We start from the raw sequence: 11498 nt of genomic DNA on the forward strand, positions 1-11498 counted from the left end.
TTGAAGTCCTTTATGGCTCTAAAGACAGAAGCCAGCCTGTCTCTTTCCCTCTGCCTCACTGACCTAATACAGAAGGGGGCTTGGGAGGGGGAGAAGAACAACTTAATGCAGCTTTTATGGTTAGATTTGAGGTTGCTGGGGTGGGAAGAAACTGCTTAGACAGAGTTCAGGAAGAGTGTGTACCTCATACAGTTGCCTATATCCCTGCTCATAAAATAATCTAGAATGCCTAGTATAACTAAGGAAGAAATACTACAGAGTGCAGATAACTTACTGAGCTAGAAAGGTGGGCAGCTGGTGCCTACACAAGGGGGTTATAGGAATACGTCAGCTATGTCCTCCATCTGCATCTACATAATGCAGTTGGTAACCTTGTGATGAGCCATGAGACAATGGAGTAGGTGCCAGACAGATCTGCCTCTTCAGAGAATTGGAGAATACCCATAAATGTATTCTGTATGTCTCTGAACTTTAAGGGCGATTGTTTCATGATTTGTCTTATAGTTAACCCATCCATTTATGTAGAATCTTGGTTGCATTCATTGTGGGTGGATGACTTGCATTTATAGAGAGGGTGGGGCTGTGTGTACTGTGTGCTTCAAACAATAAATTACTTTCCAAGACAGCTAACTTCATCAACTAGTTTTAATTATACAAATCGAGGAGATTTGTATTCCATCATTTCTCCTGTTGTGCACATTTCTGGTTTTACTAGCAGAGGTGCTTGTAGATAAAGTTGAGCCAAAGAGCTATGGAGAATGCTGCCGTGCTCCCCGCAGCTACGGGAAATGTTGAAAACAGGAGCTGGATTTGGTACCCAATACAACACACTGCAGGTGTTTTGTGCTTCTGTGGAATTGTGGCATGACCCTGCAAAGAATTGGCCAGTGGAGACTCCTCCTTGTTCTTGTGGCCCTCCAGATGTTGCCAAACTATGACTCCCATCGTCTTTGACTGTTGACCATTCTGGCTATGACTGATGGGAGCTGGGAGTCCCAAAAACATCCATAAGGCCATAGGTTCCTGCCTTCTGTTTAGACTGCCGGGATAGTGCTTTTCCACTGATAAAACAAAGATGAAATAAAATGCTGTGTTTCTCCCCCCCATCCCCCAAAATAATCTGGCTTAAAGTGCTTCATCTCCTCTTGTTCTAGATTACAACAATATAGGGAAATTTCTAAACCGGATTCTGGGTATGGAAGTGCATCAGCAGAATGCTTTATTCCAGTATTTCTCAGACACGTTAAATGCAGTAATACAGAATGCTAAAAAGAATGGAAGATATGACATGGGCATTTTAGGTAAGAGCATGAGTTCGTTTGCACAACCTGCTATGCCAGGCTTTTTTCAGAGCCCACGTTCTTCCACTGCCAGTAATAGAGGCAGATGGAAACCAGCCACCACCTCTTTCAGCCTCTCCAAGAATGAGATGGTGCCTTGAATGGATAGGAAGTGCTCCATGGTAGCAGCAAGAGCCAAACAACTGAAGTTCTTCAGACCTGATTCCTTGATTAGTCCCCCGTTTGAGCTCTCTGTCTTTCTGCCATTCCGACATCGCATGCATAGTCACTGTTTCTTGTGCTGTTCTGTAATGCTTACTGAGGAGTGCAGTGCCCCAGATGCCTGGCCTCTATCTCACTGCTCGTGTATTTCTTGTGATGGCAAAGCTTGAGTAATGCTGCTTTTATGTGCTGTGCTGCCTTATTTTCTTCAGAAATGGCTCAGAGAGTGATATGCTGCCTCAGTAGAGGAGGCTGTTCAGAGACTGGTGATTCCTCCACACAGGAATCATTGCAGACTTTTGTTCTTCTCTGTGTCCTGTACTCATATGTACTTTGTGACTCTCTTTCTTGAAGATCTGGGTTCAGGAGATGAGAAAGTGAGGAAGGCAGATGCTAAAAAATTCCTCACACCAGGATATTCTACCTCAGGACATGTTGAATTGTATACTGTAAGTTTCTTGGTTAATTGTTCACTTTTGCATGAGCCACTGACATTTTTTGTTGACTCTTAAATGGTAAAACTTCCTGCTAAGTACCCTTCGACTTTTAATGTATTTTCTAGATAAGCGTGGAGAGAGGGATGTCCTGGGAAGAAGCAACTAAGATTTGGGCTGAACAGACTGGACCAGAAGATGGATTTTATTTATCACTTCAGGTGAGATTGTTCTCTGCAGACTTCCACCCAAAAGCATGTTAACTTCATTGGACATTAGTATATCTTGTGTGGAATAAAAACAAAAAAGAAAGGTAAAAAAAGGAGCGGGTGGATGCTGTGGTCTAAACCACTGAGCCTCTTGGGCTTGACGATCAGAAGGTCGGCGGTTCAAATCCCTGCAACTGGGTGAGCTCCCATTACTCTGTCCCAGCTTCTGCCAGCCTAGCAGTTCAAAAGCACACTAGTGCAAGTAAATAAATGGGTACCACTGCGACGGGAAGGTAAACACCGTTTCTGTGCGCTCTGGCTTCCATCACGGTGTTCCATTGTGCCAGAAGCGGTTTAGTCCTGCTGGCCACGTGACCCGGAAAGCTGTCTATGGACAAACACCGGCTCCCTCGGCCTGAAAGCGAGATGAGCGCCGCAACCCCATATTCACCTTTGACTGGACTTAACCTTCCAGGAGTCCTTTACCTTTTACCTTCTTAAAAACCTAATAATTTCTTAACGTAATAAAGAAATAATACTTGACATTTATGCAGTGTATATTTAAGCATTTGAAGCACTGTGTAGTCAGTATTTCAGGTGGGAGCCTGAGATTGAGAGTATGGTGGCAAAAGACGGATTTTCCCGAAATAGCAGCCCCCTCAGACCAGATCTGGGAGCAGAGCTGAGGTTTGGGTCAGAAGGACAGAACTACTCTTGCATGTGCCATAAAGCTGCCTCCTTGAAATTTTTGTTGCCTCCTTAACTTCATCCAACAGTTTCTTTTTTTCTTCTTCTGGGGAGTGTAGTGTGATTTATTGACTGCTACCACAACGTGTGTGTAAACAAGCCACCAGCTCTGCTTCTGTATAAAACCAATTCTGTTTTGCGGTTAGGGATGTGTTTCGCCATCGGCAGGACTCTTTTCTTTTCTTTCTTTTTTCCTTTTTAAATTTTTTTATTTATACTTTTCAAGTTTATACATTTCACTAATTTTACAATCGTTTTAACATTTCAAAACTTGACTTCCTTGCCCTTTTCTGTGGTTCCTTAAATTTATTTTTAATATTTTCTGCGTATCCAAATTAACCTAATTTGCTCATTTTTGCTCAATGTTTTTATCTGTTTACAATTTATCTATAAATATTCAATAAACCATTTCCATTTTTTTAATACAAAGTTTGTTATCTTGATTTCTTATTCTTCTGGTAAGTTTTGCTTCAACCAACACGTTCTAAACCTGGTCTGTCTTTAAATAAATGTTAAATCCTGACAATATCTTAAGTAATGCATACTGCATTTTCACAGTATCCCCCCCCCTTTTTTTTCTCTTCCAGATACGAAACAATAAGAAAACTGCCATCCTGGTGAAAGAAGTGAATCCCAAAAAGAAGCTTTTTCTAGTATATAGACCAAATACCGGAAAACAATTGAAATTGGAGACGTATGCAGAAATAAAGAAAAAATATAAAAAGGTTACTTGCTTTTTAAAAACAAATTTAACTATAGCATGTGGAAAACATTAAAATACCACATATGTATTAAACCTATAATCTTGCGGAAGGGAGAAACAAAGTATGCATGAATATCATGCATGAATACCCTTAATATGCATTCATTACATTAAAAATACACAGATCCTAGATGTAAAGAGTAGTTTATTCACATGACCCATAATTTGTGCACATGCCCCACCCCTGCTGCTTGCCTCTTCTCACCTGGGCTGCCCTCTCACACACTGGCGAACGACCCATCTTATTTACTTCCTACACAAGTAAAGCATGCCTAGGATAGCAGCCATAGTCAAATGAGATGACCTTGTGGAAATACTTGGGTGCTGAATAGTTGGTATTGCAACTAAATTAGGCATAATGACAAACCATAATTTTGGTGTTAAATAGTTCTCTTCTGCGGGGCCTTCTGTTCACATGTAGCATCCTCCCTCCCTCCCCCTGGCAGAATAAAAATAAAAATGATTCTTGTTCCAAATCAGAGTTGGCCAGTTCTTCCAAACCATAGATCACACCTTCAGACAACTGTTGAGCTATGGTATTCTATTAGTAAGGACTGGGGGCTGCATGGGCAGGAAGAGCATGTGAGCCTGAGGTGCCCTGGGATTCTTCTCATCCATGTAACATGAAAGCATGGTTTGGCCATGCATCTGAATGGGACCTGTAAAGTTACTCTTAAGTTTGGAAATCAAGAAGCCAAATCTGGCTGTAATAAATATGTAATATCTAATTTATTTCATTTTCAGGTTCCTTCTGACGATGCTGTGGCCCACTGGCTAGAGCAGTACACGTCATCAGCAGACACTTGCACCCATGCTTACTGGTGAGTTCTTGAAATGCTGCGGTACAAAATGCCTAGTGTGGTGTGCTGGGCTTTTCAAAATGCGTCTGAGAAAAGAAACTTTGCACGGGAGCATATTTAGTGAAAGCTTCACCAAAGCGTTGCATTGGCAGCTTTTCCACAAGAAATATCGAGCCTGAGATTTGTGCTAGTTCTAACTAGGCTTGAGGAACCTTCTTTGTTCAGAACTAACTTTATCCTCTATTCTTGTCTGACTTGCGTGCTTGAGCAGCTCATCCTAGTCTATTGCGTGGCTACAATTTGTTATGTAAAATCAAAGTGTTATTCTGAAAATATTGTGGGACATCAGTATCCTTGTGTGTTGCTTTACATTAAAAATTGTGTATGTGTTAAAGAAAAGGATTAAGTATTCCTCCTTCCCTTCCTCTTTCAGGAGAGGCAACTGCAAAAAAGCAGGCCTGGGCCTGGTTTGTGAAGTTGGCCTGCGCTGTCGGACGTACTATGTCCTGTGTGGTTCAGTCCTAAGTGTCTGGACAAAGGTAGAAGGAGTTTTAGCCTCAGTAAGCGGTACAAATGTTAAAATGCAGATCGTTCGGCTACGGACGGAGGATGGACAGAGGATTGTAGGCAAGTCTGATAATTTGTTATTACCTTTTGGTCCATGTGGCAGTCTAACCCCTGAAGTCTCTCTAACCTTAAAAAGTGTACATTGTTGGTTTCTTGGAACAGAAGCCTCATTTTGCATTTTATTTTATTTTCCCCTCCAAGGATACATTATTGAATCCGCAGCATGTTTCTTGAGTGTCTTCCATTGAGAAGCAAAGGGCCTGCATTTCATAGCCCAAGCAAAAGTAGGCCTAAAAAGACTGATGAGAGCATTTTCAGGATATTGCCAGAGACAGCAGCTGGCCGTGAATTACAAGAAAACCAAAGTCATGGTTTTCTCAAGAAACTATAGGGCCCATAGATGGCGCATGGACAACCAGCTAATTGAACAGGTCAAAGTTTTCAAATATCTTGGCCTTATTTCCCAGTCTACGGGGTCATGGGGAGCACACCAGAAATGCAAAATTCTGACACGCATTTTCTACACAAAAGGTGGTAAACCTATACCATCAGTCCTGGAAGTGTTCCAAAGCTAAACCACTAGCACAGTTGTTATATGGGGCTCAGATTTGGACAGGCACTCACCTTGGATCTATGGAAACTGTCCAATCAAAGTTCATAGGGCAAATTTTCTGTGTACCACCGAGTCCCAAATGCATCATTGCGCCTAGAGGCTAATCTTCCCTCAGTAGAATTACAGATCTGGCGTAGGACACTTAACTATTGGCTTCGCCTAAACTTAAATCCCCCTGGTCTAATATCCCTAGTGCTGCAAGATTGTCACAGGAGCACCTGGACTAAAATTGTCTATCAAAAACTTCACTCTTGTGGTTTATCACAACAGCTACTCAACTTTGGGTTTTAGTAAAGCAAACAGTCTAATTTGTCAGCTTCTAAATGATTTCGAGCGTCAGAACAACTTGGCCACAATAAGGAAATTTTGCCCATGGTATGACTATTTTCCACCTTCCCGTTTCGACTCTCTGGCACCCTATCTGCATAACCTAGCAATTCTAAAATGTCGACATGCTTTTACTCTTGCTTCCACACGAAAAACACTTATGTCCCTGTGGAGATGGCAGTACCGAATTGGTGGCGCATGCCCTTCTGGCTTGCACTCTTTATAAAGACTTGAGGAATGAGGTTATCACCCCTCTTTTATTGTCCATTCCGGGTCGCCTAACCACTGCCACAGTGTCCTTTCTCTTGGCAGATCAAGATGAGCAGGTGACAGCAAAGGTTGCAAGGTTTTTAGCTGGGGCAGTTAGAAAAAGATCCACTATTTGACTGTTGATTCAAAAAATGTATTTTATATAATTGACTTTTTATTTCTATTCTTTGTATATTGCATTGTTGTTTTATTGCTATGGCCAATGGCTGATGTAAATAAAGATTCATTCATTCATAGTTGAAAAGGTGGAGAGATGGGTGTACTGGGCTCACCACAAGCCCTTGATCATGCTTAAAGTAACCTTTTCTAATCAGGCCTCTGTCCCCTAAATGAGGTAAAAAGGGAGGAGGAGTGGTCAGACAGCATTTCTTGTGGCCAGATTCTACTTAAAGAAGGACAGTATCCCAGATGCACGGAGAACTTACCTGTTTCCTTAATATCTATGGTAGCAGCTACTATCCCTGTGTGTGCACAGTATAAGGGATTGGACATCAATAGCCACCATAAATCCACAAAGCGGGTGATTGTCCTCAGAGTAAAAGATTTTAAGTGGTCAGTTAATTGAGGACCACTCACTGCCTTGGAGTCGAGGATACTGTAGGTTGCTTACAAGTAGCATGAATGTCTGTGAAATAAGACCCAATCTTTTCTGTTGCAGGCTTGATCATTCCCGCAAATTGTGTGTCTCCCCTTGTAAACCTACTTTCGACATCAGACCAGTCACAACAGCTTGCAGTGCAACAGCAACAAATATGGCAACAGCATCACCCACAGAGCATTACCAACTTCAACAATGCATAAGAAAAGAGAGTCTTTGGTATTTGGCTGTACAAGCGTATCATTGCATTTTAAAAAAATATCAGGGACAGATTCCAAAGAAATAACTTTCAGTTCCATCATGCTCTCTTAGAACTGTGCAGAAGTGGAGAGACACCTGAAGGGTGGTCAAACTGAAAGCCAAACATTGTTTCACAGTGGTCCATGTGTCCTTTTTTTAACCCCCCCCAATGCTCTTTATGGAGCTGCTTCTTTTTACAAAAAATGTTTGTCCTACTTAAGCTACAAACCATGACTTTTTGTTTTTGAAGAGGCTTGAAAATTCCCAACCAACCTATCCATTCACCTTGTCATACAGTGCTCAGGGTTTAATGCAGTACATCGGTGCCATTGCTGCGGGAGAGGTCCTCAGATGCATGTATTTTGAGTTCATATTGTAGAGATGATATATATAATTGTGGCAACACAGGTCTCAATAAAAAAGTACATTTATTTAAAAAGCAGCATGAAAATTTAAAAGTTTGCAAACCACACATTCAAGTTTGTTCCCCATTTTTGTTTGGGCTGTGCATGTCTTTGGATTAGGCATGAGCAGGATCTCCTACACAAAAAGTCAACGTGGAAAAGGAAGAGAGAGACAATCTCAGTACAGCATTGAGGATTGCATTTTAAGAAAAAGGCCCAGCAATTGCATTTTCTGGCTTTCTTCTAGAGGTTATATATTTGAATCTGCAACATGTTTGTGTGCGTGTGTGATGAAAACATCTTAAATTTTTAAAGTTCCTTTTTTAAAATGTGTTAATGGTGTTCCTAATTGTGTGCTGCAAGAATGGCTTTAAAAAAGCCTGATTTATTTTCTTTTTTCTTTCCTTCTCAAATGTTTCCTTTATCCAGTGAGGTTTTTAGGAAACACAAGTGCAAATTTACTTCCATTTCACATTACAGCCCTTTTAAAAAAAGATTTCGTTTTTTGTTACTCAATACTTGAGCTGTAAATTAGACATGGGGGGAGGGGGGCAGCAGCACGTGAGGGTTCCGATGTGTATGCTGGGTTGATTTTTTCCCCCGTTGCCCCGTAACTTGAATACTTTTGTTTATGTTGTAAGACATTGTAGAGTTTATCCTGGAGCTGTTTAAAATTGTAAATGTACAAAATGTGAATAGTCACTTATCTAAAAAATATGGGTAAGTTTTGTTTTGCCTATAATAGTAGATGTTTATAAAGAAAGTGAAGGACAATGTTTGTCATTTTTCTTCTTGCTTGCACAGGTTGCACTATTGAAAATTTGAGATTGTATAAACCTGTCCACAGAACTGCAAGATACCAAAATCTTGTAGGTGTCAAATAAATAAAAAAGCTGTTGTTCTAACAAGCAACGAGTCCTGTGTTTTTCATCAGTCTGTCACAGTTCTCAGAACATTTTAGTGATTGAGTCATGGGTTAAGTTCACACCAGAAGGGAGCAGGTGGCACTGTGGTCTAAACCACTGAGCCTCTTGGGTTTGCCAATCGACGGTCTCAATCGGCGGTTCAAATTGTCCCAGTTCCTGCCAACCTAGCAGTTCAAAAGCATACCAGTGCGAGTAGATAAACAGGTACTGTGGCAGCGGGAAGGTTTCCGTGCACTCTGGCTTCTGTCACAGTGTTCCTTTCTGCTAGAAGCAGTTCAGCCGCATGACCCAGAAACCTGCCTGCAGACAAACGCCTGCTCCCTCGGCCTGAAGCAAGATGAGCACCACACCCCATGGTCGCCTTTGACTGGACTTAACCATCCATGGGTCCTTTACCATTTTTTTTAACCTAAGTTCACACCACTAACTCCCAAACACTGCCTGGATTCATGAGCATGTCTCAATTACTCAGGATTAAACAATTGAAGGCACGTGTGAACCCATGCAAAGCGGGAGGTGGCCAGCTTGTCACTGATTTACCACAGTACTTGCCTCTTTTCCATTAACCTGCATCAGGTGTGGTTGAATCAACCATTATCAGCACAGCGGCATTTAAAAAAGGTAAAGGGACCCCCTGGACGGTTAAGTCCAGTCAAAGGCAAATATGGGGTTGCGGCGCTCATCTCATTTTCAGGCCAAGGGAGCTGGCGTTCGTCCACAGACAGCTTTCCGGGTCCTGTGGCCAGCAGGACTAAACTGCTTCTGGCGCAATGGGACACTGTGACGGAAGCCAGAGTGCACAGAAATGGTGTTTACCTTCCCACCAGAGTGGTACCTATTATCTACTTGCACTAGTGTGCTTTCGAACTGCTAGGTTGGCAGAAGCTGGAACAGAGCAGCGGGAGCGCACCCTGTCACAGGGATTCGAACCACTAACCTTCCGATCGGCAAGGCTCAGTGGTTTAGACCACAGCACCACCCGCGTCCCTTTACAGCTGAATTAACCACGCTCTGGAGTCCCTGCTCTGGGCTTGCCTCATAACAACCAGGAGATGTTCAAATCAGTGGTGACTCCAGTAGAAGTGGTGGGATCATCTAAGGAAGGTTCTGATTCCAAAAAGTAAGTCTTGTTTTGGTGGGAGTGAAATTAGTCTCTGTTTTTTCCTCAAACTGTGTGCCGTCACTTACTGAATTTGAGAAATGCTTGTTCACTTGTTCAAGTTATATCCTACCCTTGGTTCCTAGAGTGATTTACACAAACCTAAATAAGACCAAAGTTACATGGTCAAAAAGGATGTTGGCTTTTGTCACAGCTGTAAAGCACAGATGGGGGACTTCTGGCCCTCCAGATGTTGAACTACAATTCCCATGATCCCTGACAATTGATCATTTTGGTTGGGGGTGAGATGAAGGTTCAAACCCAGCTGTACTTTACAGCTGTGCTCCCTCCCATTTGTTTATTAGCAATCTCCTCCTTTTAATGGACCTACTTGTGCTTTGCCAGAAGGTGCGGCTGAAGCCCTGCAAAGCTGGACAAAGGCCGCAGCAAAAGCTAGCAAGGCACAACAAATAAATGACATTGCACTGCTTTACATGGACAAAAGCAGAGGACCTATTCCAGTTCAGATACTGCTTTCATGAAACAAGTCTGCATTCTGGTTCTGAATTGGGGCTGCAGAGGCTGTTCCAATGCACCTCGTCCTGGAATTTGGTGTGTTTATGCAACCTTAGCTCTTTGCTCAACCCTTCTTGAATTCTGAAGAAGTTCACAAGATTGTGGGATGTGAGAGGGAAATCCAAACAAAATTTAACGGGCATATTCTGTCAAGGATCAGCGTCTAGGATGGAGATACTTCTCGGGTAGGAATTGTGGCCAGACTCCCAGCTCATGAGTCCCAGCTGGAATGGCCCAGTGGCCAGGGATGATGGAAATGGTAGTCCTAGCAACACCTGAAGGCCACATGTCTCCACCCTGGGCTCTGCAAGCGCCTTCTCTGTGGTAGCCCTGGTTCGGAACCTTCTCCCCAGGAGGTTCATTCAGCTTCTTCCCTCTTGTTGTCTTGGCGATAGCTGAAATTTACTTTTTTTGTGGGGAGGGCTTTGTTTCATAGTCTTTTGCTGCTTTTCCTGGTTTGCTGTGTTGATTCTTCTGGTTTAATGTAAAATGATTCATTTGCCTGTTTTAGTGTAGGTTTTAGTTTCAGTCTGTTCAACTGCTATAACGTTTTACAAAGAGCAACATGCATGTATTTTAAAATATACTCCGCTGTCTAAAATTTAATTTAAGCTTACTTGGACAGTGTTTTGAGTGAAAGGGAAATAGAAATGTAAGATTCCAAGTTAAAGTCTTTGTTACCACATAGCAAGAGATCAGGTAACTGTGCCTTGGAATAAATTCCCAAATGGGTTGTCGCTATCTTGAAATGTGCAACCCTTAAAAGGAGGGGATGAGACTGGCAGCGGCATAGAAGCAGACCTGTAACTTTTTGTGTGGGTGTGTGAGAAATAGTCCCTTATGGCTACAATTCTTCATTTTGTGCTCTTCCCCTGCCCCCGCCCGCCCCGATTTTCTATTCATTGAGTTGTCTGTCCACTCAGCTGGTGTCTAAATTTATTTAGTGTCTAGAGTAGACAAGACTTTGCCAACATGGCGCTCTCATATGTTTTGGACTCCCACTCCCATCAAGTATCATACCCTCAGGTCAAAATAAGGACATTATTCACTCCTCAGGAACTGACCTTCCTTGATTCCCCATTTTTGTGTGTTCCCACCCCTCGCAGAGCATTTCCTACAAGTAGAAGGGCGAGTGCCACCAGCACTACACCAACGGGATACCATCCTGAGAAAACTGCTTAATCCCGATTTTATTTTATTCTTTGGTAGATTTACAAAAAGAAAAAGACACACCGTAAATAAATTTTGGAAAGGGCCAAGATTGGACGCAGGTGCAAAAAGCATTTTTTAAAAAATATCAAGCCTTGTGCTCTGTTCTTCTCCCCCTTTCTTCCTTCTGCCTTCTCAGAGCCAGTGTGTCATGTGGGGATGGGTCTCAGTGGCCGCCTCTCCTCCTCCTCCTCACCCACTAAAAGCTGCCGTG

General features: G+C 42.5%; 1 protein-coding gene across 2 annotated transcripts in view; it reads left to right on the forward strand.

Moving 5' to 3' along the window:
• The window catches only part of SBNO1 (strawberry notch homolog 1), a 38458-nt gene extending 30076 nt beyond the window's left edge, over nucleotides 1-8382 (forward strand). For both annotated transcript variants that reach the window (XM_083589733.1, XM_083589732.1), the window contains exons 26-32: nucleotides 1155-1301; nucleotides 1857-1951; nucleotides 2065-2157; nucleotides 3480-3617; nucleotides 4400-4476; nucleotides 4889-5082; nucleotides 6891-8382. In XM_083589733.1, the coding sequence (XP_083445859.1) occupies nucleotides 1155-1301; nucleotides 1857-1951; nucleotides 2065-2157; nucleotides 3480-3617; nucleotides 4400-4476; nucleotides 4889-5082; nucleotides 6891-7033 (887 nt within the window). In that variant the 3' untranslated portion in view covers nucleotides 7034-8382. The remainder of the gene's footprint in view (nucleotides 1-1154; nucleotides 1302-1856; nucleotides 1952-2064; nucleotides 2158-3479; nucleotides 3618-4399; nucleotides 4477-4888; nucleotides 5083-6890) is intronic.
• Nucleotides 8383-11498: the final 3116 nt, after the last annotated feature.

Source organism: Podarcis filfolensis (assembly GCF_964270895.1).
Source record: "Podarcis filfolensis genome assembly, chromosome: 16".
NCBI lineage: Eukaryota > Metazoa > Chordata > Lepidosauria > Squamata > Lacertidae > Podarcis > Podarcis filfolensis.